Source organism: Mycteria americana, chromosome 11 (genome assembly GCF_035582795.1).
Source record: "Mycteria americana isolate JAX WOST 10 ecotype Jacksonville Zoo and Gardens chromosome 11, USCA_MyAme_1.0, whole genome shotgun sequence".
NCBI classification, from domain to species: domain Eukaryota; kingdom Metazoa; phylum Chordata; class Aves; order Ciconiiformes; family Ciconiidae; genus Mycteria; species Mycteria americana.
In genome coordinates this window covers 9,126,525-9,147,804 of record NC_134375.1, presented here as the reverse complement: position 1 = coordinate 9,147,804, position 21,280 = coordinate 9,126,525, and the positions used below count along the sequence as shown (strand labels likewise).

Here is a 21,280-nt window from a genome sequence, read left to right as displayed (position 1 = left end):
GGGCCCAAGCCCCCTCCATCCCTCCCCGTGCTGTGCGTAGTGCTTCTCACCCCTTCGTGGGAGACAGGGCGGGAGCGGAGGTGAATGCCCGCTGTCCCCCCGCAGAGCCCGGGGGGGGGTCTGGCAGGGGCTGAGGGCGAGTAACAGGACCCAGGTTTTTAAGAGTAGATTTTTTCTGTGAGCAAGAGTGTGGGGTTGGTTTTTTTTTTTGTAATTTATGTAAATAAAGTGGTTTTGTTTTTAAAAATGGACTCCTCCCGAGCTCAGGTCCAGCCGAACCTGAGGGAAGGGGGCAGACCCTCGCAGAGGGTAGAGCCATGTCACGATATGGGGCCAGCAAGGTCAGGGGGCCACGCGACATCCCCCGCTCACGTCCTGCCGGCCCCGGGAGGGTGGCTGCACGAAGGATGTGGGGTGCAGCAGCTCCAGCGACCAGGGTTTAACGACCCAGCTCCAGCGGCTCCGGGGCTGGGTGGCTAGGAGCAGTCGGGGGCTTCAGGGCTGGGGGCTGTGGCCCTCCACTTCAGGGGGATGATGCAGATGCTGTTTTTGGCTTCCTTGACTCTCCACCACCGGCCGAGCCTGTAGACGAGATAGGGGTCACCCTCCGTCCAGCCCCGGAGGAGGGGGGGGCTGCCCCCCCAGCAGGGCCGGGGAGCGGGGACGGTACCGGTGCTCCTGCCCGAGGCCAGCCACCAGGAAGTCGCCAGCTGCCGAGAACTTGAGGCTGTTGACAAAACCCACCTGGAGGGGACAGGGCAAGGTGAGGGGCTCCCGCAGCCTCCTCCAGCTGTCCAGGGAGGGGAGCCCCCACCGAGAGACCCCTCCCCAGCCCAGCTCCTGCTTCCCAAACCTCCCCATCCATACCACGGGGATGTCCCAGAGGGGCTCCAGCTTCCGAAATCCCTCACCGCACTTCCAGAGCTTCACGCTGGCGCTGTGGGAGCCTGGGGCAGAGAGAGGAGACTGCCATACACCCCGACCCAGGGAAGGGAGCGGGATGGCCGCCCCTGCACCTCCAAACCCCCGCTCCAAAGCGGCTGCCACACACCTGTAGCGAGGAGGTCACTGTTGCGCAGAGCGGCCACCGCAGAGATCCAGTACGGCTGCTGTAGGCCCTGGGCGTCCTGCATGCCGTGCGCCTGCCGGGCCAGCGCCAGCGGCTTCTTCTTTGTCAGCCCCCACAGGGCTACGGACCTGCCAGGGAGGGGAGGGATGAGGGGGCTGAGGGGGGCAACGCCTGCCCACCCCGGGCACCGTCCTGGCCCCGTGCTCACCCGTCATCAGCGCCCGACACCATGTGCTCCTCGTTGATGAGCTGGATACAGTCGATGGAGCCCCTATGAAGAGAACAGGCAACTACCATCAGTTACGAATGTGCTTTGGGATCCTGCTTAGGAGACAAGGGCGCACCGGGGCATCAGTGTCCCCAAGTGCCAGCAGGCTCCTGGTGATGCTTGGCACCCTCCCACCGTTGCCCCAGCCGGACCCACCTGCCCACAGCCCACTGTCCCGCCCCAGACCTACTGGTGCCCGTAAAACACCAGCTGTGACTCTTCGGGGATCTTCCAGAGCCGCACGGTGCCGTCCCGTCCCCCCGCCGTCACACAGCACTCCCGGCTCAGGCTGTCCAGCCCCGTGATGACGTCCTGGTGCCCAAACCTGGAGAGGGAGACGGCAAAGAGCTGCGGCGGGCACAGCCCTCCGCCACATTGCCTCCCCCAGGTGAGGGAGGGTCGGTGGGGTGTCCCCCCAGTCTTACAGGGTCTCCACGTATGCGTTCTCTGCCACGTTCCAGACCTTGACGCAGCGGTCATGGGAGGCACTGTACAGCTGGTGCGTGCCCTTCCGGAAGGACAGGCCCTGCGGACGGACAGATGGATGGATGCAGGGGCAGCGGCGAGGGGCACCGGGGAGGACGGTGCTGCCTGGCCCTGCAGGCATCATGGCCGATACCCCTGACTCACCGAGACGGCGTCACGGTGCCCGGTGAAGATGTGCAGGCGCTTGCAGGTGTCTGCGTCCCAGATCATGATCAGCTTGTTCCTGTCTCCCGTAGCCTGGCAGAACACAGGGCATACCTAAGACGTGCCCCTCAGGGACCCAGGGCCCACCCCAGCCTCTGCTCCCACCCCACGTGCTGTGGGGAGTCCCAGAGACCCGTTCTTGACTCCAGTGGAGGTAGGGGCTGCTTTAACCCAGCAAAGTACACCTGGGCATGAGATGCTGCTCCCCAGGACCCCGGGAGGAGACACACTCCCCACCACCACCTCTCCACCCCACGCGGCAGCGCCAGCCCCTTCTCCCGTACCAGGTACTTGCCATCCGACGAGATGGCCATGCAGAGGACGTGGGACGCGTGCCCCATGTGCTGCTCCTCGGTGCCCTTCTTCCCCCCGGGCACCACGCACAGCCTCTTCCCGCTCTCCACCTCCCCTACAGGAAAGGCATCGCTGTCACCCCCTGGGAGACTCCCACCACTCTGGAAAGCGCAAACGAGCCCTCTCCCAGACACCAAAATGATGCACGTGCACATCCCCGGAGGGGCTGGGGCCAGGCCACCTCCGCAGGCACCTGCGGTCCTGCTGCTGCAGGGTCCCCGCAGGGTTGAGGCTGGGGGAACAGCCAGTCGCGACCCAAGGGAACACTTGCATTTGATGAGGGAGCCGTCCTTGGAAGCGGAAAAGATGAACCTGTCATCCGGAGAGATGACCAGGCAGGTGACGGGCAGCTGGTGCCCCCGCAGCACACGGATGCTGGCTGGATCCGGAGGCTGCACCTGCAGGGGGAACGGGATGTGAGCTGGGCCACCCCGGGCCCTTCCCCAGGCACGGGAGTACCCTAGCACGGCACCCTCCCTTCTCCAGGGTGCCAGCAGCCGGCACCCCGGGCAGGAGAAGGGCCCTGGTCCCGTAGCCGGCACGGCAACTCGGGGTGCCGGCCATGACCGTGCCCAAGTGTCCCCCAAAACCGGCACTTACAGCCCGGCAGCCTGCCGGCACCCCCAGCGCTGGGCACTTACATCTTTGGCGACCAGGCGCTGCAGCCGGCCCTTCTGCTCGAGCTGGGGAAGAAGCGGGAGGCTCAGCGGAGGCAGCCCCGGCCCCGCGGGAGGGGGGCAGAGCCCGCCGCCGCCACCGGGACCAAGGGGACGCGCCCGCCGTCCTGCTCACCACGTCCTCCTTCAGCCGGTCGCCGATGAGATCCGCCGGCTGGCTCTCCTCCTCCTCTGCCGCCGCCCGCTCCTCCTCTGCGGCGGACACGGGGCGTGAGGGCCGGGCTCAGCACCGGGGGCTGCCCGCCTCTGCCCCGCCGGGGCACCGGCACCGGGGGCCGGGCGGGACTCACCGTGCTGGCGGAGCTGCTCCAGGTACAGCTTGGCCAGGCGCAGCTTCTTCTCCTGCGGCGTCTCCTCCACCTCCTCCTCCGCCGCCTCCCGCCGCCGCCGCCCCAACGACGGGCTGCGGGGACACGCGTGAGCACCGCCACCGGCACCCCCACCGGTACCGGCACCACCCCCCCCGGCGCAGCCCTTACCTCTCCGGCTCGGAGTCGCTGGACACCTCCTCGTCGACGGGCCGGCCGGCCGCCGCCCGCGGCCTCCCCTCGGCGCCCGGGACCTGCGGGACGAACCGGGGTGATCCACGGGACGGGGAGGGACGCGGCGACACCCGCCGAAGCCACCCCGACGGGGCAGTCCCTCGTCGCCCCCCTCCCTCCGCCCCCGGCCCGGCCCTCACCGCCGCCCGCGGCCGCCGCCGTCCCGCCGCCCCTCGCGGGGCCTTGCCCCTCCGGCCGCCCGCCGCCGCCGCCATGCTGCCGCCGCACGTGGTGCCCGCCCCGCCGGCTGCGAGCGGCCCCGCCACGCCCCCACCCGCGCCTATTGGCTGCAGGCGGCCGGGCCCCGCCTCCCACGGCGCCTGCGGCCCCGCCTCCTCCTCCCCGGAAGCGCGCTCCTAGCGGCGGGCCGCGCTGTCACTCGGATAGTGACGCCATTCACTCCGCGGCGTCCCCGCCCCTCAGTGCTGAGTCCCGCCCCCTCCCCGCCCCCTCGGCGCCATGCCCCGCCCCCTGGGACTGTCCCCGCCCCCTCGGTGGGGCTCCGCCGCCTGCGCTCCGTCCCTGCCCCGCGGGTGCCGGGGTGCGGCCCGCCGGCGGCTCGGGGGTAGCAGGGGGTCCCCGCTGACCCCCCCCGCCCTGCCCCAGGGACCGGCCACCCCCTGCCGGGGACCCGCACCCCCAGGCCCCCCCCCGGAGACCCTGCCCGGTTGGCAGAGCCCCAGGGCCCCGGCGCGGCGGCAGGCAGGAGGGGGCAGCCCGCCCGCCGCGGGGCCGGGGGAGGCCAGCGCTTCCCCCCACGACCCCTCGCGCCCGGCCCCACGGGCATCGCAGCGGGCGTCCCCCACTCACCGAGACGGCGTGGCGGCGATGGTGACGGTGCACGGGGGGCTGCTTCCCAAATCCCCATCCGCTCGTTCTGCCCCTCAGGGACCCTCGGCCAGCCCCCGCCGCGGGGTATGGCCTCTGGCCCCGTCCCACGTCCTTTGGGGGGTCCCAGGGCCCCATCCTTGGCTGTGCCAGGGGTAGTGGCTGTCTGTCTGGGAGGGGTGGGTGCAGGAGGGCCTGTCCTGGTGATGCTCTAACGAGCTAAAACCTGATTTTGTGCTGAAGCTTCATTTTGCACATTCAGTCTCTTTTCTCCTTGGCACCTGGGGCGGTGCGGCCGGACAGCGGGAACACCCTTCGGCTGGTGTCCGTAAGGCGACAGGCTCACTTCCCCAGGGATAAGCAGCCAAAGGGTGTCGCCACGCGTGCCCAGAGCATCCCGGGAGGGCTGCTGACTGCCGGCGGGTGGTCCCCCTTTTGGAGATTGCTCAAAGGCGATGGCTCCACAGAGGGCTTGGCTCCACGGAGTGACCTCTTACCATTTCTCTTGTGACTTCCGACATCCCCGCGTGGGAGCGGTTGCAGGGCCAGCGGAGACGAGTGGTGCGGGCAGGAGGCAGAGCTGCCCTTCCTGCTGGGGACGATGCTGCTGGAGCCAGAGCATCGGTGGCTTTGTAGCTCCCGGGCTCGGCCACATCAGCCTGAGGCAGTGCAGGCTCCTCGGACAGTGGGAGGCAGAAAAAGTGATTTACCCCGGCGTGGCCCTGGAGAGGGGAGGAAAGGCTTCAGCTTCAACTTCGTCTTCGGCTCTGGCTTGGGCTTTTCCTTCCCTCTGTTTCGCAGCCCAGCCGAGCAGCTGGTGCTTTGTGGCAAAGACAAAGCACGTGGGCAGGTGTTGCCCTGGACCACTGGAAAGAGCGGCTGTCCTGCTGGTCTCTGGAGGATGCCGGCTCCCCTGGGGCTGAGGTCTCTTCTTTCCTGTTAGACTTCGGGAAGAGGAGATACCCCAGCCTGCAGAGCGTCCTCGGGCTGGGGCTGCTGCTTCGTCTCTGCCCAAGCAGAGTGCTCGCTGGGGGCCGAGCGCCACCTCGTCCAGGCCCTCGGCAGCTGTAAGCTCAGCCTTGGTAGGTTAAACCTCGACTTCAGTCTTCCTCGTCTGAGGATGAGGACCATCTGAGTCGCCAGGGAGGAGACCAGGGGGCTGGCATCTTTCCTTGCACCTTGAAGGACTGCGGGGACAAAGCAGCAGAGATGAGGTGACCCCTGTGTCCCCTCCAGGCAGGGCACATTGCACCCCGTGATTCCCAGGGCCAGGAGGGAGCCGGGGGGCAGGTAGCTTGGCTGGAGGCTGCTGCTCAGGAACACCCCCCTCCCCATAGACGCCCTGGGAGCAGAGCCCCCCTCGCCCGGGGGGTCCTTCCTCCTCCCCACTGCCCTCACTCACCCTCTCTGACGTACTCCATCTTCTCGTGCTCATCCACCTGCCGTCCGATGAGCCCTGGGGCAATGCAGCGCGTCAGGGACCCTGCTGCCTGTCGGGGACCCCACTGCCCATCGGGGACCCCGCCACCCAGCCTGCCTGGCCGCACAGCTCCCCAGGGAGGGCTGACCCCGGGGTGCAGCGTCGGGGAGGGGATGGATGAGCCCCCTGCCAGTCCCACCTGCGCAGGCAGTGGTGGGAGGGGGTGAAGGGGTGCCCCACAGGTTCTCCACTGGGCCACAGGGACCCTGGGAGACGGAGGGACCACGGGGCTCGTGGCTCACCGATGAACCTGACAGCCTCCCGCCGCAGGGACTCCTGCGGGCTCTGCAGGTAGGGCTGGCTCTGGCGCAGGTAGTCCTTGGCCCTACTCCTCTTCCTGGCCAGCTGGAGAGAGGAGAAGGGTGCAGGGTTGGCACAGAGCTGCGCCCCAGTCGGGCCGTCCCCCTGCCCAGGGCCAGCCTCCTTCCCCCCAGCAGGACATTCCCGGCTCCGTGCAGTGTGGCATCAGGGTTCAGAAGGAGCAGAGGGCTCCCCGGGGATGCTGGGGTGCCATCCTGCTGGCAGGGTCCCCTTCGGGACTCCAGGGGCGAGGACAGCCTGGAGCAGAGCCTGCTCTGGGAGGATGCGTGCCGCCACGGGGGCACAGCCCCCCGTCCTCCCCGCTGGCCATGGGCAGGGCTCTCCCCTGGGCAGGGTTCACCCAGGGTGGATCCCGGGGGTGTTGGGGCTGTGCTAACCAGGCACTCGCTGATCCTCCACGCCTGCGCGGTCTCGGCCAGCTGCGCCAGCTGCTCCCACTTCAGGAACCGGCCAGCGCTGTGGAGGGCTTCCTGGGAGGCCTGGCAAGCAGCAGAGATGTCACCACCACTGCTGGGGTGACAGGACCCTGCGTCCCGCCTCTTGGCAGGGCTCAGAGCCTGTCCCTGCCCGTGCAGGGAAGACACACCAGCTGGGGACTGATGCTGCCACCAGGTTCAGCACCCCAGGGGAAGATAAGGGCAGCCACCCTCTCTGGCTGAAAGCCTGTTGGGGCTTCAACATTTTGGCCTTGGTGGCCCCAGGCTGCTGCAGAGCTGTAGCCCAGTCTCTGGGGTTGCAGGGACCCATGCCAGGGGCTGTGCGGATGGAGCTGGGTGGGAAGGGACCCACCTCCCCATCCATCCGGGCAGCAGGAGGAGAAAGGCAGCAGTGGGCAGGGAGGTGGGCTCTGCCTGGTCCTAGGGACTCAGCAAGCTCGACCTCACAGTGACACACATTTGAAGGGTCCAGTGTCAGCATTGCCCTGCCCAAAGGACCGGTCAGGCTGGGAATCCCACCTTGGCCACACTCTTGTTCTGGTCATGCAAGTGAAAGAGCAGCGGCAGCAGGCTGTCCCACACCTCCTTCTTCATCTTCTTCTTTTCGGCACCCACCACGAGCCCCATCACGTTTTGGAAGAGACGGATAGAGAGCTCCCGCACAGTGTCCGACTCCTGGGGGAGGAAGGGAGGAGGACCTCAGCCCCACGCCCATGGCAAGCAAGGGGCTGACGTGGAGATGGATGTCCCCAAAACAGCTGCAGACAGCCCTGCTCCAAAAGGGAGCGAGCTGCAGCATGCAGAAGGTCTGCCCGGGGGGGCTGGGGTCCCCGGGTCTGGGGGCCAGAGAGGGAGACCCTGGGGAGAGCTGGGGGATGCTGCCAGGGCAGGGTGCGCATCGGTGGGGCTCAGCACGCTTGCCACCATCCTGCCACCACCGGCACTCCCGCCGCAGGGAGGCTGAGCCGGGGTGTCTGGGATGCAGCATGGAGCCGCCAAGGACAGCGATGGGGTCTGGGGGCTGCGGGGCAGAGCATCCACCTGCAGAGCACAGGGGCTGCGGTGGGAGGCACGAATGGAGGTGCCCGGTGAGGGGGGCACGGGGCTCTCCCCCAGCCTTACGTCGTTGAAGAGCGGCTGGAGCTTGTCAGCCAGCGCCAGGGCGGTGAGGCTGGGCGTCTTCCCCTCCAGCAGCCGGAGCATGTTGCCAAGCACAGGCAGGGCCGCGGCACTGGCATCACTGTCAGCATCCTGCAGACGCTCCATGACGTATGGCAGCAGGACGAGGGTTTTCCTTGCCTGTGTGAGACATGCCACCTCCTTTTTGTAAAGCAGCGACTGATCACAAGGGTGAAAACCCTCTCTAGGAACATCGGCCTCCCCGTTGGCTTCTCGGCAGGCAGCATGGGTTATGAGGGCAAGGTCCCGGCCGACAGGACTCACTGGCATGGCATGGGAAGAGCAGGGTGCAGAGGGGGAGGACAGAAAGCACTGGCTCCTTGCCAGCCCCTCAGCTGCCCCCTTCTCCACCAGACCCCCTGGGCAGGCTGGTGGGCAACCGACACTGCCTGGAAAGCTGCCCAAGCTGCCAGCAGCCCCTGCCGCGGCCACTGCATTTCACCTCGGGGCTCAGCACCCCACAGCCAGGCTCTGCAGACCCCACACTCAGGCTGGTTGCTCTGCCGCCAGCATCCCTGCCAGGACGTGCTGGCAGTGGGAGCCCCTTCCCTTCGGCATTGCTGCCTCTCTCCTTGCACGGCACAGCCGTGGGGCAGAGGGCTGGGGGGACAGGAGAGTTGGCAGCAGCCGGCACAGCTCCCGATGCCCGGAAAAGCTCGAGCCACCATGTTACCCACTGCCTGCTGCTCCACCCTGGGCTGCTGTCCCTGCTGTCCCAGCTGCCCCTTCCTCACCGTGTCGGGCCTCTCGGTGAGCCTGAGGATACCCCTGAGCACCAGGCTGGGCATCCCCAGGCACTGGCTCCGCAGATACATGGGGAAGACTTCCAGAGCACGGTCCAGCTCTTCGTTGATGTCGGTGCAGCCCAGCATCTGAAACACGTGCAGCAGGAGCTGGCAAGATGCCGTGCTGGCTCCAACCATCAGCCCAGGGCAAGGACGCCGGGGCAGGACAAAGCCCGGACGGAGGCAACAGGGATTGCGGAGAGGCCCCGTGCCCCACACCACACCGCACTGGTTGCTCGCCTGCTCCTCCACGGTACCAGCCGGAGCCCACCCGCCACCCCAGCTCCCCCCGCAGCAGTGGGCATGGGAGAGCCGAGTATCAGAGGGAGCTTGGAGTGGTGCCATCAGGCTCACCTCGATGAGGAAGGTCATGGCGATCATCTCCCAGGTGGGGTCCTCCACACTGAGGAGCTCTGCCAGATGGCAGAAGATGGTGGAGCGCAGGGGCCTTGGGGTCTTCATCATCTCCCTGGCAGGGAAGGAGGCACCATCAGGACTGAGCTGGGCGGGCACATCTCTTTGGGGTTTGCACCAGTCTGGACATCACCAGTCTGCAGCACTTTCTCCGAGCAACGGGGACCCCCCTGCCATCAGCGCCAAGGGAAGGGGTGGTGTGGGGTGCCCAGTCTCCGAGGAATGGGGAGAAGGGGCTCTCACCTGGCCACGACGCGCACTCCCATGAGGTGGGTCTGGGTGCTGAGCAGGGCGTCCCAGCCACTCTGTGCCTCGATGGCCAGCACCTGGCTCTCAAAGCCCATGCTGCAGAGCAGCACTCTCACGGACTGCACCGCAGACCTGCACAAGAAGAAATGCTCAGCTCCCACCGGGACCCCTGGCTTGGCTCCGGGTGGCTAGCAGGGATGAGAGGACAGGGATGGAGCACCTGATGGGAGTGAGCACATCCTGTTGATGCTCCCTCCAGAAGATATGCACCTCCTGCAACGTCAGCTCCGTGGTGAATGACACTTGGAAAAGCAGCGCCAGGAAAAGCTGGGGGAAAATTGCCTCCACCTCCCGCAGGCAAGCGGGCTGCAGGAGGATCTCGCTTATCGTCCTGGCTGCCTGCAGAAGACACCCAGACACCGAGATGTCCCCGCGCCCCTGGGGAGGTCAAGGCTTGGCATGGGCAGGGAAGGGGAGCGGGAGCCCCGGACAGCCGAGAGCAGCCCCAGAGGTCAGCGAGGCCTCATCCAGCAACTCACAGCCAGGGAGAGGATGCGTGGGTTGTCCTTGGTGGAGGTAGAGGTCTTCCGCAGCGACTGGTTCATCAGCATGCTGAGCAGCTCCCCCACCACCTTCTCTGCAATGTGGGGCTTGGACAGCATCACCTTCCACATGGCCATGGCAACACTGCGGGGACCCAGGGCTCTGTCAGCAGGGACACCCCAGAGGATGGCCAGGCTGAAGTCCCTTGGGAGGGTCTTGGGGCCCCTCTCCCAGTGTGAGAGGAGCCCCAAAGGCTGGTGGGCCCCATACTGGGTGCATGTCGGGGAGCACTGCAGCAGGCTGGCCACCACCTCGCTGGGATGTTTGTCCATCAGCACCAGCAGGGCCCTCTCCAGGCTTTTGAGGGCTACCACCGACCTGACGGAGGGCAGGTTTCTGTAGATGGCCCACACGATGTTCAGCACCTGGAGGGGAGACACGAGTGGGAGCGGGGATGTCAGCAGGGCGAGCACGGCTGGCTCCCTAGCTCCCACTAGGAGCTGCTTCTGTTCCCGTGCGGTATGCCAGCTTGAGACGGCGTTAGCGCCGGCCAGGCGCGGAGCTGGGAGAGGAACGGTCCCCCGGTGGGCTGGAGCATCGGCCGTGCCACCCACAGGCTACTCACCTGCCCCGGCTGGAAGGCAGGGTCCGCCACAAGGACATCCACCATGTGGGCAGCAAAGCTGATGCTGTAGGCGCTTGGGGCTCTCAAGCTCTTGATGGCCATGAGGATGATGTCTGCCTGGTCGGAGGGCTGGAGGTATTTCATGAACATCTGCAGCATGAAGAAGAGGAGGGATTTGTCACCTAGAGCGTCACCCAGAGCATCTCAGCTGTGCAGTGAGAGCAGGACACAGAGCCAGGCTGCGCTGGGGAGGAGACCGATGGTGGTGGTCAGGGTCCTGCAGGGAACTGGAGCTTGCTGGGGGCCTTTGCCTAGCCCCTCCACAGGAACAGCACAAGCCCCCGTCATCCCCATGCATCGGGTGTCCCTCCACTCACGCTGACCCTCCCGGCCAGGAGCCAAAGGCACTTCTTACCAAGAAGATTCTGCTGGCGCGGCTGTTTTGTGAAAGCTGATAGGGCTGCCTCGCTCGCCGGCCCTCCTGGTGCTGCAGCTGCCCTGTGTCATGCAGCCAGGGCCACCTTCCTGGGGAGGAGCAAAACCGGGGTGCTCAGAGAGAGGGTGCAGAGCGGGAGGTGCGGTCTGAGAGTGTTGGGCTGAAAAGTTGCTGGCAAAGAAAGAGGGCACCCAGACAGGTCTGGGGAGCAGATACCTAGGGAGGGTTCAGGGCTATTGCAAGCGGGGGCGAGGGGAAATGGCTTTTCAGACTGCAGGCAGGCAGGTTGGATCAGGCTTTCTCTCGCCAAGGAGAGCGGCCCCTGGCTGCCCATGCCTGGGGGGACCCGACACGGCTTCTCTTACTTCTCTGCTGCAGGATGAAGGTGTGCAGGTGATGGAGAGCTTCTGCAGCCTCGTGGCGGGTCCCCTTGTCCTTGCAGGTGCAGCACAGGGTGAGGTGCCCCACCAGCCTCCCCAGCATCACAAACTGATACGTCTTGGAGCACTGATGTCTGAGGACTGTGGTTTGTGCAAAGCAGGGGCAGACCTGGGGAAGAGGCAGCGCAGGCACAAGGCGAGCCCGGGCACAAGGTGAGCCCCAGCTGCTCCCAGAGCAGCCAGGCAGGAGCCCAGAGCAGGGCAGGGCTGCTGGACCCAGGTTCCTGCCTGTGCCCGGGGCAGCCCTGCCCTGCCCTGGGAGACAGCATGGACAGGACAGGGGCAGGGCAAAGGCACCTGCTCCCGACCTCCTGCTGACTGGGTGCCCAGCTTCCCCGGGACGTGCCGGGGCTCAGGGGCACAGGGGTGGGGGACTGGGGCTGCCCAGACCAGGAGCTCAGTACCTGCGGCAGGGGGTAGGTGGTGATGAAGTTGGCCAGCCTGGCAATCCGTGCCATGGCCCTCTCCTGCACCGCTGCCGGCTGGGAATTGGTGAAGGGCAGCAGGAGCTGGGAGGAGAAAAGCTGCTGATGTGCCAAGGAGGTGGCATGGCACAGCACGGCACGGCCAGGCTTGCTCCGGGACAGTGCCTAAGATGGGGCACGTGTCCTTCTTGCCCCTCACAGCAACCTGCTGCGGCCCGGCATGTTGCTGCATCCCGCCACTGCTGCTGCCTCTGCTGCCTTCCACTCACTCTCCCCCAAAAAAGTCCCTCCACCCCCCACCCAAGGACCCCAAGGCTTCAGGGTGACCACCTCCCTGGGGACCTGCAGTGGGGGCTCTAGGTTATGGCCCGTGATGAAGCCGGAGGGGCCATAATCCCAAGGCTGGGAGGGGCCATAATCCCAAAGCCCCAAGGCTGGGCTCCCCTTGCCAAACAGGGGGGTCCATGTGGGAGGGAGTGTTGGGCAGGACGGGCAGTGGGCAAGGCTGCAAGGGTGGGCTGGGCTGGGGCAGGAGGAGAAGGGGCTCTGGCAGCAGCCAGGAGGCAAGGGGCTGGGGGGGGGACACACAGCGGGGAAGGAGGGACATTCCCTGCCCCTCCCCCTTGCACCAGGCACTGTGGGGGGGCACCACTCAAGCCGGGGGTCCCTGCCCGTGGGGACCCTGTGCCAAAGCCAGACCTGCAAGATGTTCTGCAGCTCCAGGATGCCGAGGGTGCCAGCGCTGCGTACCAGCACCTGCAGCATGCTGTCCATCGCAGCCAGGGTCTGCGAGGGGGACAGAGTCTTGGGGACAGCCCTGGAAGCCTGGGGGGGATGGCCATGGCCCTGCGGTGCCCAGGAAGGGGCCTCGGGGTGTGGGAGCTCCCCGTGGTTCACCCTGTGGCATACCTTGGAGTAGAGGGAAGCCTTGGGGCCCTGGGTGTCCTCCTGCGGAGGCAGGTGGAAGATGCTGCAGAAGCAGGTGTGGAGGAAGCTGCTGCTCTTCTCCTGCAGAAGCAGCCCCACTCTGCTGTGGGGACAGAGAGGTGCTCTTCGGACACAGCAAGGAGGAGGCAGATCCCGGGGTTGGAGACCTGGGCTGATCCCCACGCCGCAGGGGACATCTCAACCCCCCATGACACTGACACTCGCCTTTGGGGGGAAAACCCCGTGGCACCTCCTGCCCTGCTGTCTGCCTCCCTCTCAGACCCAGGACTGGGGATGCCCCCCACCAGGGACCGGTGCTGTCAGGGCCACCTGGCACCGGGGAGGCCAAGCTGGGGGCTGGGGCAGGTACCTCATGGAGGTGATGGCCAGCATGGCTTGCTGCCGCAGCGCGGTGCCCAGGTGGTCAGTGGGCTCCTCCTGCAGCAGCACCTGTGGAGCACGGCAGGGTAGGATGGATCGGGACAGGGCAGTCTCCCTTGCCTAGCAAGAGCTTGTGGGGCTGGCAGAGCCCAGGTGCCCCCATCCCGGCACCCCCTCCCCACCCAGCACCCAGTGGTCCTAAGCCCCGTGGCGGGAAGGGCTGTGCCCATCGCAGAGCCACAGGCTGGTCGAGAGACCTGCAAATGCTGTTGGGTCCAAGGCCTGGCCCCAGCTGGGCCACCCAGATGGCTTTGGAGCATCTCCAAGGATGGAGACCCAGAGCTGTGCTCATCCGCACCCCCCTGCCCGGCCGGGCCCTCTCCTGCCCTCAGGGCTGTGCCACTGCCCACTGCCTCTGCCTCAGCCTGACTGGCCGTCCCCTCACCTCGATGGCCTCCACCACCTCCAGCTGGCAGAAGTAAAGCATGTCCCACATGGTGGAGTCCACGCTGGTGGTGCTGCAGACAGTGCAGATGGAGGCCAGAAACCTCAGCTTCTCGGTCTCTTGCTGCCAGCCAAGGAAGGGACAGATGGACAGACAGCGTCAGGGGGGAGAGACACCTGAGGGGGCCCAGCACAGCCCTTGGCACCTTGTGAGCACGGGATGGGGGCAGAAAGACCGGCCAGGAGACATGGGCACAGCCTTGTAGAAGTGGCCATGGATACCTTTGGTCTTCTCCTGAGGAAGTTTCGGATGATGTCCAGGGTATCCTCTTCCTCCCTGGACAGGGCCAAGGCGGAGAGGCACAGATCTAGCCGTGAGAGAGCAGGCAGGGCTGGGGAGCAGGCAAGGGGGAAAACCCGAGCCCTCTGCCCAGCTCCCGGGGATGTCACCAGCCCTGGCTCAAGGCTGGGACACTGGCAGCCCCTGTGCACCCCAGGGACGAGGGTGCGATGCTGGAGGGCAGCATGGGGAGGGGGACCCAGAATGGCTGGGTGAGGGATGCACTGGCACCGGCGGGCAGGGAGGGTTCCGGTCCCGGGATGTCGTGACGGGGCTGGCTCCCTGGCCGCCGTGCCACGGGAGCCCCGATGCCAGCCTGGCTGGGGGATGCGAGCCTGGGACAGGGCAGGGCAGGGTGGGCGGTGTGGGCAGCCCCCTGTCCACAGCACCCACACACTCACCCGCCCGCAGCGGCTGGACCTTGCACATCTCATTGGGCTTCGGCCTGGAGCTGGGAGCCGGGGCAGCTCTGTCCTCCTCCCAGGCCCGCCTGAGGTGGCCGGGGGGTCTCCCCGCCATCCTGTGGGAGGGAGGGAGGGAGGGAGGAAGGGAGGGAGGAAAGGGGTGAGGGACCCTGTGCCCCCCGGGGCTGCCCTGCCAGGGGCAGTGGGACAGAGGGGGCCATGCTCAGGGGGCTCCTCGCTCCCACCCTGTCCCGACACCATCCTCCCAGACACTCTGGGGGCAGGGCCGGGTAACACAGGGTGTCACAAAGTGCCCCAATGTCACCCCCCCCCAAGTCCCCCCTCCCCAGGACCCATCCTTGCCCCGGGGGGACAGGACTGACTCCCTCTTCCTCCTCCTCCCGCTATGGGACTGGGGTTCATCTGCACCGGGAGCACCCCCCTTGTCGCAGGGACGCCTCTGTCCCCTGTCCCCTCGCTCCCGGGCCCGGTGCCACCCCCACCTGTGGCCGGGCTGAGCCGGGGCGCAGCCCCCGGCCCCTCGGGCACCCCGAGGCTCTTCCCTCCTGCACACGAGGCCCAGGACGAGGCCCGCGGCGCTCCCCTCGCTCGGAGGCTGGTGGGCACCCAGGGCCGCCGGACGCCCTCCGGCGCGCTCAGCCGCAGCCGCAGCCGCACAGCCCCGCGGCTGTTGGGGTGGGCTGGGTCCCCCCGGTTACGGTTGCCACAGCGCCCGGAGGGTTCCACCAGCCCTTGGTTGGCACCAGGGCGGGGGGAGTTCCCCCCCGCTCCCCTCCCCGGGGCTCACGGCCCCGCTGGGCCCAGCCCGGGCCTGCTGGGCCGTGCGAGGGGGAGCGGGGGCCCGGGCCCGGGCCCGGGGGGGCGGCGGCGGCCCGAGGGCGGTGGGGCGGGCACAGAGGGGTCGGTGTGCGGGGAGGAGCGGGAGGGCCCGAGCGGCCCGTGGGCAGCGGCAGGCAGCGGGGCAGGCCATGGCGGCGGCACGCGCTCGGCTCTCCGCCGCGGCGGGGCGGACCGGCACCGGGGAGCGGGGCTCACGGCGCCCGCCACAACGCGCATGCGCACAAGTGGTGGGGAGCGGGGACGCGGCCTCCGGCAGCCAGGGGGCGCGGTTCGGGCGCCGAGATGTAGCGGCGGCGGAAGTGAGCGCTCGGCGGCGGAAGTGGCGGCGGCGGCGGCGGCGGCGGGGCCGGCAGATAGGTACGGGCGGGACCGGGCCGGGGGAGAAAGAGGGAGAAACGGGGAGGGGGAGAAGGGTCTGGTGATGAGTCAGTGATGGGGTCACTGATGGGTCGGTCATGGGGTCAGTGATGGGTCAATGATAGGGTCTGGTGATGGGTCAATGATGGGGTCAGTGATGGGTCAGTGATGGGGTCAATGATGGGGTCAGTGATGGGTCAATGATAGGGTCTGGTGATGGGTCAGTGATGGGTCAATGATAGGGTCTGGTGATGGGTCAGTGATGGGTCAATGATGGGGTCACTGATGGGTCAGTGATGGGGTCAGTGATGGGGTCTGGTGATGGGTCAATGATGAGGTCTGGTGATGGGTCAATGATGGGGTCACTGATGGGTCAATGATGGGTCAGTGAAGGGTCAATGATAGGGTCTGGTGATGGGTCAATGATGGGGTCAGTGATGGGGTCAATGATGGGGTCTGGTGATGGGTCAATGATGGGGTCAGTGATGGGGTCAATGATGGGTCAGTGAAGGGTCAGTGATAGGGTCAGTGATGGGGTCAATGATAGGGTCAGTGGTGGTCAATGATGCGGTCAGTGATGGGTCAATGATGGGGTCAATGATGGGTCAATGATGAGTCAACGATGGTTCAGTGATGGGGTCGGTGATGGGGTCAATGGTGGGGTGCCCTGTGCAGGGGTGCAGCCCAGGGGAGGGCTGTGTGGGGCCCTGGACAGATGCGTCATTCACGCCAGGGAAGCAGAACCAGGCGCTGCGGTTGGCCATGAGCCTGGTCTGCTTCCTGCCGCTCTGCCGCGCAGGCACCGAGGGCGCGGGAAACGGCAGCTGCAGGCAGGGTGAGTGTGAGCAGGGTGAGCGGTGGGAGCAGCGGGCAGGGTGAGCCACAGGCAGGGTGAGAGGCAGGCAGGGTGAGTGCAGGCAGGGTGAGAGGCGGGCAGGGTGAGAGGCGGGCAGGGTGAGAGGCGGGCAGGGTGAGTGCAGGCAGGGTGAGAGGCGAGCAGAACGAGTGCAGGCAGGGTGAGCATGGGCAGGGTGCGCATGGGCAGGGTAAGCAGCCCTGCACCCCTGGGCGGGGGCTGGAGAGGGGCAGGCATGAGGGGGAGCTGGGCAGTGGGGTGGGCAAAGCTTGGCGGGGTACCACAGGCAGAAGAGGGCAGGAGGGCAGGTGTGGGGGGGCTTCCTCCAGCACTCAGGGCCCCCCCAAGTGGCGAGGGGTGCTGGCAGGGTCCCGGCGTGGGTTTGAGGGGGAGACAGAAGGAAAAACATCACCCACCTGGGGGTGCTGGTAGGGTCTTGGGGCACTGCTGGGCCTCTGAAGGGGGGAGTGTGGGCTGGGCTGGGAGTCAGGGGTCTTGGAGCTGGGGGGGTGACTTTGGGGGGCACCCTGAGGGTGCGGGGGGCAGGGCTGGGCCGTCCCCACCCCCCAGAGGGGGAAGCAGGGCAGTTTGCTCAACCTCAGATGACAAGCCAGCGTGGCGGTTCCTTCCGCCCGCTGCCTGCGGCTTCTCCTTCTCAAGGGGAACGGCCGCCAAGCAGGGAAAGGGGTCCCCACCGCTCACCAGTTGTGGTAGGGGGTTCCTGGCCCCCTGGAAGCTGGCAGGGCCCCCCCGAGTCCCCGCACTGGCACGGCATGGCTGGGGCCTGCTCGGCTCCGTGGCGCTGCAGCCCTCTGTCGCCGGCCAGGGACACGTGTGTGATGAGCTGGCCGGTCGCAGGCAGGGGCCCAGGTGGCAGGAGCTGGCGGCAGGGCTGGAGAGGGGTCAAGGCCAGCCCTGTGCCTCCTGCCCCTGCCTCTCCGCTGGCTTGGCGGTGCCAGACCTGCCCACAGGTCTCACGGCACGGGCGCCTGGAGCTTGCACCACACGCCACTTCCCTGCCACGGTGCTGTCATTCAACCTCAGACCCGCCGCTAACCCCCACGAACCCATCCAGCCGCGCTGCTGGAACCCACACCTGCGCTGGGGCCGGGCTGGGGGGGACACGTGGTCTGTCCCCCGCCGCCTCTGAGCTGTGGCCTGCTTGGTCTCCCATCAGTGAGAAGAATGGGCTCTGTGTCGGAGGAGCTCAGCCTGGTCCCCCTGCACCAGAGGCCGGAGCTGCTGGAGGCCTGCGCCAAGCTGCTGGGCGAGGAGTGGGGGAAGAGCCGGGCGTCGCGGCTCCACACGCTCCAGCGTTCCTCGGACGCCTTCCCCGCCTGCCTGCTGCTGCTGCGGAGCCGGGGCCCCGCCGAGGCCCCCGCCGCCCGGGAGAGTCCCTGCCAGCTCGTGGGCCACGTCCGGCTCTCACGTGTGGCCGGCCGTCCCCGCGACCTCTTTGTGGAGAGCGTGGTGGTGGCCCGGGCGCTGCGGGGCCAGGGCTATGGGCGGCAGCTGATGGAGGCCACCGAGCGGTGGGCCCGGGCCCGGGGCTTCCGCTGCCTGCACCTCACCACCCACGACAAGCAGCATTTCTACGCCCACCTGGGCTTCGTCCTGGGCGAGCCGGTGCAGAGCGTGGCCTTCCTCAGCCCCGCCATACCCGCCGAGGTGCTGCGGCTCTTCTCCGCCCCTCCTGGCGCTGCCACCCCCCCCCCCACCAGGCCAAGGCTGCCCTCTGCCCCCTCGCCTCCCCTCCCGCCCCCCACCGCCCCCCCGCCGCCCCCCCCGCCAACCGTGGTCTGGGCAAGGGGAGTCCTGGCCGAGAGCAGCGGGCAGAGCCTCCTGGAGACCCCCCACCGCGATGCCAAAGGGCTGCCCATCTTCTGGATGAAGAAGGACATCTGAGGGGCCAGGGCCCCAAGCCGGTGATTAAAAGCGAGTGTGGGCAGGGGGTGCCTGCCCCGGCGCTGCCTCACTGCCTGCCGTTCTTCGGGGCTGGCACCAGCTCCCCCAGGCCCTGCTTTGCCCTGGCCCCATTGCCAGGGTGAGGTGGTCCCCCCACCTGCCCTGTCTGGGCACGCTGGCTCTGCTCCTGCCCGGCCCCTGGCTCGCCTGGCCGGAGCCCTGGGACCACCAGTGTGATAGGGAGTCAGGTCCCCCCAGGCTCTGGGGTTGGGACTGGTTCCAGGAGTGCTGCCCAGTCCCACCAGTGTCTCCTCCACCCGGGGGACTCGCTGTGGGGCAGCTGGGGCTGATGGTGCGCCGTGTCTGCCAGTGTGGCTGCCGCTCTCCGTGCTGAGCAGCCTGGGGAAACTGAGGCACGCGATGGCTGGAGGAGCACTGGGGGGAGTAGGGCAGGGCGGCACGGGCTGCAGGGTCCCCTGCCTCGCACCGTGAGGAGGGCAGGCGGCCAGGCCCCCGCCGAGGCAGCCAGCGGCGGCGAGGGCTGGAGGCACCATAGCAGGAGCAGGAAGGTCAGGGAGAGCGTCCGGGCCCCGCGCCGGGGGATTAACGCTGTCCTTGCTGCGTCATGCGGCCCCCGAGCCCGTCCCCTGCCTAATCCCCTCACCCCCGGCAGCTGGCTGGCACCGGGCGGGGGCACCCAGCCCCCTCCGGCCCTGCCCGGGCTGGGGGGGACAGAGCTGCCCCTTTGGCTCCACCACACCTCTTGGGGGGCTCAGCCCCTCAGCAGGGCACCCGGCCTGGCTCGGCCCTGTGTCGAAATGGGGAAGAGGGCGTCACGATGCCCCCGCTACGGGCAGTGCTAGGAGCCAGTGGGGAAACTGAGGCACCAGGGTTGGCGGCTTGCAGTGCCGCACCAGAGCTGTGCCATGGCTGCGGTAGCGCAGGCAGGGGCTCTGGGCACCGGGATGCAGCAGGCAGAGGTGCCCGCAGGCGGCGGTGAGGCAGGAGGTGTCTGAAACCTCCAACTTTGCTCAGTCCCATGGGATTTTGGGGTGGGCAGCACGTGCCTGTGGGGCAGCCCGGCCCCCGTGGCTGATCCCAGCCCACCGCACACCGGAGCAGCAGCACCGGCACGGCTGAGGTGCCCGCTGCGCCCTGCCGCCTCACCCCCGCCGCTCTCCTTTCCCTGCAGGGTGCCGGCCCCGCGGGCAGCCGGTGACACAGGATGGTGCCGGTGCTGGTGCTGTGGGCCTGCCTGGCGCTGGGCACAGCTGGCGGGGAGAGCCCGGCACCGGAGCCCCTGGTGGGCGACCAGCCCTTCGCCGTGGTGTGGAACGTCCCCACCGGCCGCTGCCAGCGCCGCTTCGGTGTGGGGCTGCCCCTCGGCGACTACGGCATCGTGGAGAACAAGGATGGCCACTTTGCCGGCCAGAACATCACCATCTTCTACAAGAACAAGTTCGGGCTGTACCCCTACCTGTCACGGCAGGGCATCCCCCACAACGGGGGCATCCCCCAGCGGGTCCCCCTTGGCGCCCACCTTGCCAGGGCAGCCAGGGACATCCGCCTCCTCCTGCACCCCGCTTTCCGCGGCCTGGCCGTGGTGGACTGGGAGGAGTGGAGGCCCCTCTGGGCCCAAAACTGGGGGGCCAAGCGGATCTACCGGGCAGCCTCGGAACAGTGGGTGTGGGACCGGCATGGCCACCTGCCAGCGCGGCAGCAGCTCCGGCTGGCCCGGCGGGAGTTCGAGCAGGCGGCGCAGACTCTGATGGAGGAGACGCTTCTGCTGGGCCGGACCCTGCGCCCGGGGGGGCTCTGGGGTTTCTACCGTTTCCCCGACTGCCTCAACGGCAACTGGGCCAAAGAGGCCAACTACACCGGGCGGTGCCAGCCGGCAGAGGTGCAGCGCAACAACCGGCTGGGCTGGCTCTGGGCCGCCTCGGCCGTCCTCTACCCCAGCATCTACCTGCCACCGGCGCTGCCGCCCGCCCTGCGCCGCCGCTACGTGCACCACCGGCTGCGCGAGGCCCTGCGCGTGGCTGCCTTTGGGGCCCACGGCCTCCTGCCTGTGGTCGCCTACTCCCGCCTCTCCTTCCGCCGCTCACCCCGATTCCTGGAGCCGGTAAGTGCCACGGGGCCGGGGCGGCGGGCATGCCGGGGGTCCTGCTGGGTGCCAGGACGCATCCCGTGCCCCCCAGCCCAGTCACATCTCTCTCCCTGGCAGGCTGACCTGGTGCACACCATCGGGGAGAGCGCAGCGCTGGGTGCAGCCGGACTCGTGCTCTGGGGAGACATGTCGTACGCCCGCTCGGCTGTGAGTATGGCCCCTCGCCGCATCGGGGCACTGGAGCCGGCGTGTGGCGGGCAGCAGGAGGGGGTGTGAGCATGGGACGTACAGGACAGCCATATCCCCTGTGCCTGCCAGGGAGGGGTGGCCAGAGGGACTCCGGTGCTGGGGCAGGTTCTCACTGGTGCTTCCCCCGCAGGAGAGCTGTGCCAGCCTGCGCCACTACCTCGTGTCCACCCTGGGTCCCTACGTGGCCAACGTGACGGCAGCAGCCCGGGAGTGCAGCTACGTGCAGTGCCACGGGCACGGGCGCTGCGTGCGTTGGCAGCCCCACGACCTGAGCAGCCTGCTGCACCTTGGCCCTGGCGCCAGCCCGCTGGCCTCTTTCCGCTGCCACTGCTACCACGGCTGGGCCGGCGAGGACTGTGCCCGGCGGGTCCAGCACGACCCTGCCACCTCCTGCCTGGCACCCACACACACTCATGGCCTCGATGCGCACAACGACCTCCCGCCCCCTGACACCTGCCTGCCACGGGGCACGTGGGGCTGGTGACCAGGGCCGGGGACCGCCATGGTCCCCTACCCCAGCAGTGCTGCTGCCCAGCGCTTCCTATGGTCTTGTTAACTTAAATAAATCCTCCTGGCACAGCTGGCATGGTCCTTCTGGGCAAAGCTGGGGGCGGGGGGGGGGGCTCCATCGTGTGCCCAGGCTGGGCACAACTGCCATTGCTGCTGGGAGGCAGCAGAGACCCCAGT

The 21,280-nt window shown here is 67.9% G+C and overlaps 5 protein-coding genes across 6 annotated transcripts; 2 read left to right on the top strand and 3 right to left on the bottom strand.

The window, feature by feature from the left end:
* Nucleotides 1–189: 189 nt before the first annotated feature.
* On the bottom strand, nucleotides 190–3,845 carry RRP9 (ribosomal RNA processing 9, U3 small nucleolar RNA binding protein). Its single transcript, XM_075514022.1, has 15 exons — nucleotides 3,741–3,845; nucleotides 3,538–3,620; nucleotides 3,349–3,461; nucleotides 3,174–3,250; nucleotides 3,023–3,064; nucleotides 2,653–2,779; nucleotides 2,312–2,436; nucleotides 1,968–2,060; nucleotides 1,763–1,863; nucleotides 1,528–1,662; nucleotides 1,278–1,340; nucleotides 1,052–1,197; nucleotides 868–947; nucleotides 671–744; nucleotides 190–582 (listed from the first exon to the last, which is right to left on the bottom strand). The coding sequence occupies exons 1-15, from the start codon at nucleotides 3,813–3,815 to the stop codon at nucleotides 477–479; spliced, it is 1,440 nt and encodes a 479-aa protein (XP_075370137.1). The 5' UTR covers nucleotides 3,816–3,845; the 3' UTR covers nucleotides 190–476.
* A 569-nt stretch (nucleotides 3,846–4,414) lies between these two features.
* LOC142415542 (maestro heat-like repeat-containing protein family member 6) lies at nucleotides 4,415–9,420 on the bottom strand. Its single transcript, XM_075513982.1, has 9 exons — nucleotides 9,288–9,420; nucleotides 8,985–9,099; nucleotides 8,580–8,717; nucleotides 7,789–7,965; nucleotides 7,186–7,341; nucleotides 6,607–6,708; nucleotides 6,151–6,253; nucleotides 5,831–5,884; nucleotides 4,415–5,615 (listed from the first exon to the last, which is right to left on the bottom strand). Exons 1-9 carry the CDS (start codon nucleotides 9,386–9,388, stop codon nucleotides 5,368–5,370), a joined length of 1,194 nt encoding a protein of 397 aa, XP_075370097.1. The 5' UTR covers nucleotides 9,389–9,420; the 3' UTR covers nucleotides 4,415–5,367.
* Nucleotides 9,421–9,443: 23 nt separating this feature from the next.
* Nucleotides 9,444–14,373, bottom strand: LOC142415396 (maestro heat-like repeat family member 5). Its single transcript, XM_075513657.1, has 13 exons — nucleotides 14,256–14,373; nucleotides 13,797–13,882; nucleotides 13,516–13,638; nucleotides 13,060–13,139; nucleotides 12,672–12,792; nucleotides 12,462–12,587; nucleotides 11,742–11,846; nucleotides 11,263–11,446; nucleotides 10,877–10,986; nucleotides 10,462–10,611; nucleotides 10,107–10,261; nucleotides 9,833–9,980; nucleotides 9,444–9,692 (listed from the first exon to the last, which is right to left on the bottom strand). The coding sequence occupies exons 1-13, from the start codon at nucleotides 14,371–14,373 to the stop codon at nucleotides 9,444–9,446; spliced, it is 1,755 nt and encodes a 584-aa protein (XP_075369772.1).
* Nucleotides 14,374–15,449: 1,076 nt separating this feature from the next.
* Nucleotides 15,450–18,301, top strand: NAA80 (N-alpha-acetyltransferase 80, NatH catalytic subunit). Its single transcript, XM_075513810.1, has 2 exons — nucleotides 15,450–15,476; nucleotides 17,510–18,301. Exon 2 carries the CDS (start codon nucleotides 17,518–17,520, stop codon nucleotides 18,235–18,237), a length of 720 nt encoding a protein of 239 aa, XP_075369925.1. The 5' UTR covers nucleotides 15,450–15,476; nucleotides 17,510–17,517; the 3' UTR covers nucleotides 18,238–18,301.
* A 237-nt stretch (nucleotides 18,302–18,538) lies between these two features.
* On the top strand, nucleotides 18,539–21,175 carry HYAL3 (hyaluronidase 3). Of its 2 annotated transcripts, none has more exons than XM_075513803.1 (3): nucleotides 18,539–20,359; nucleotides 20,462–20,551; nucleotides 20,724–21,175. In XM_075513803.1, the coding sequence occupies exons 1-3, from the start codon at nucleotides 19,463–19,465 to the stop codon at nucleotides 21,075–21,077; spliced, it is 1,341 nt and encodes a 446-aa protein (XP_075369918.1). In that variant the 5' UTR covers nucleotides 18,539–19,462; the 3' UTR covers nucleotides 21,078–21,175. The 2 variants fall into 2 exon arrangements, with proteins under 2 accessions (XP_075369918.1, XP_075369919.1); XM_075513804.1 differs by having other exon boundaries at nucleotides 20,436–20,551; nucleotides 20,724–20,922.
* Nucleotides 21,176–21,280: the final 105 nt, after the last annotated feature.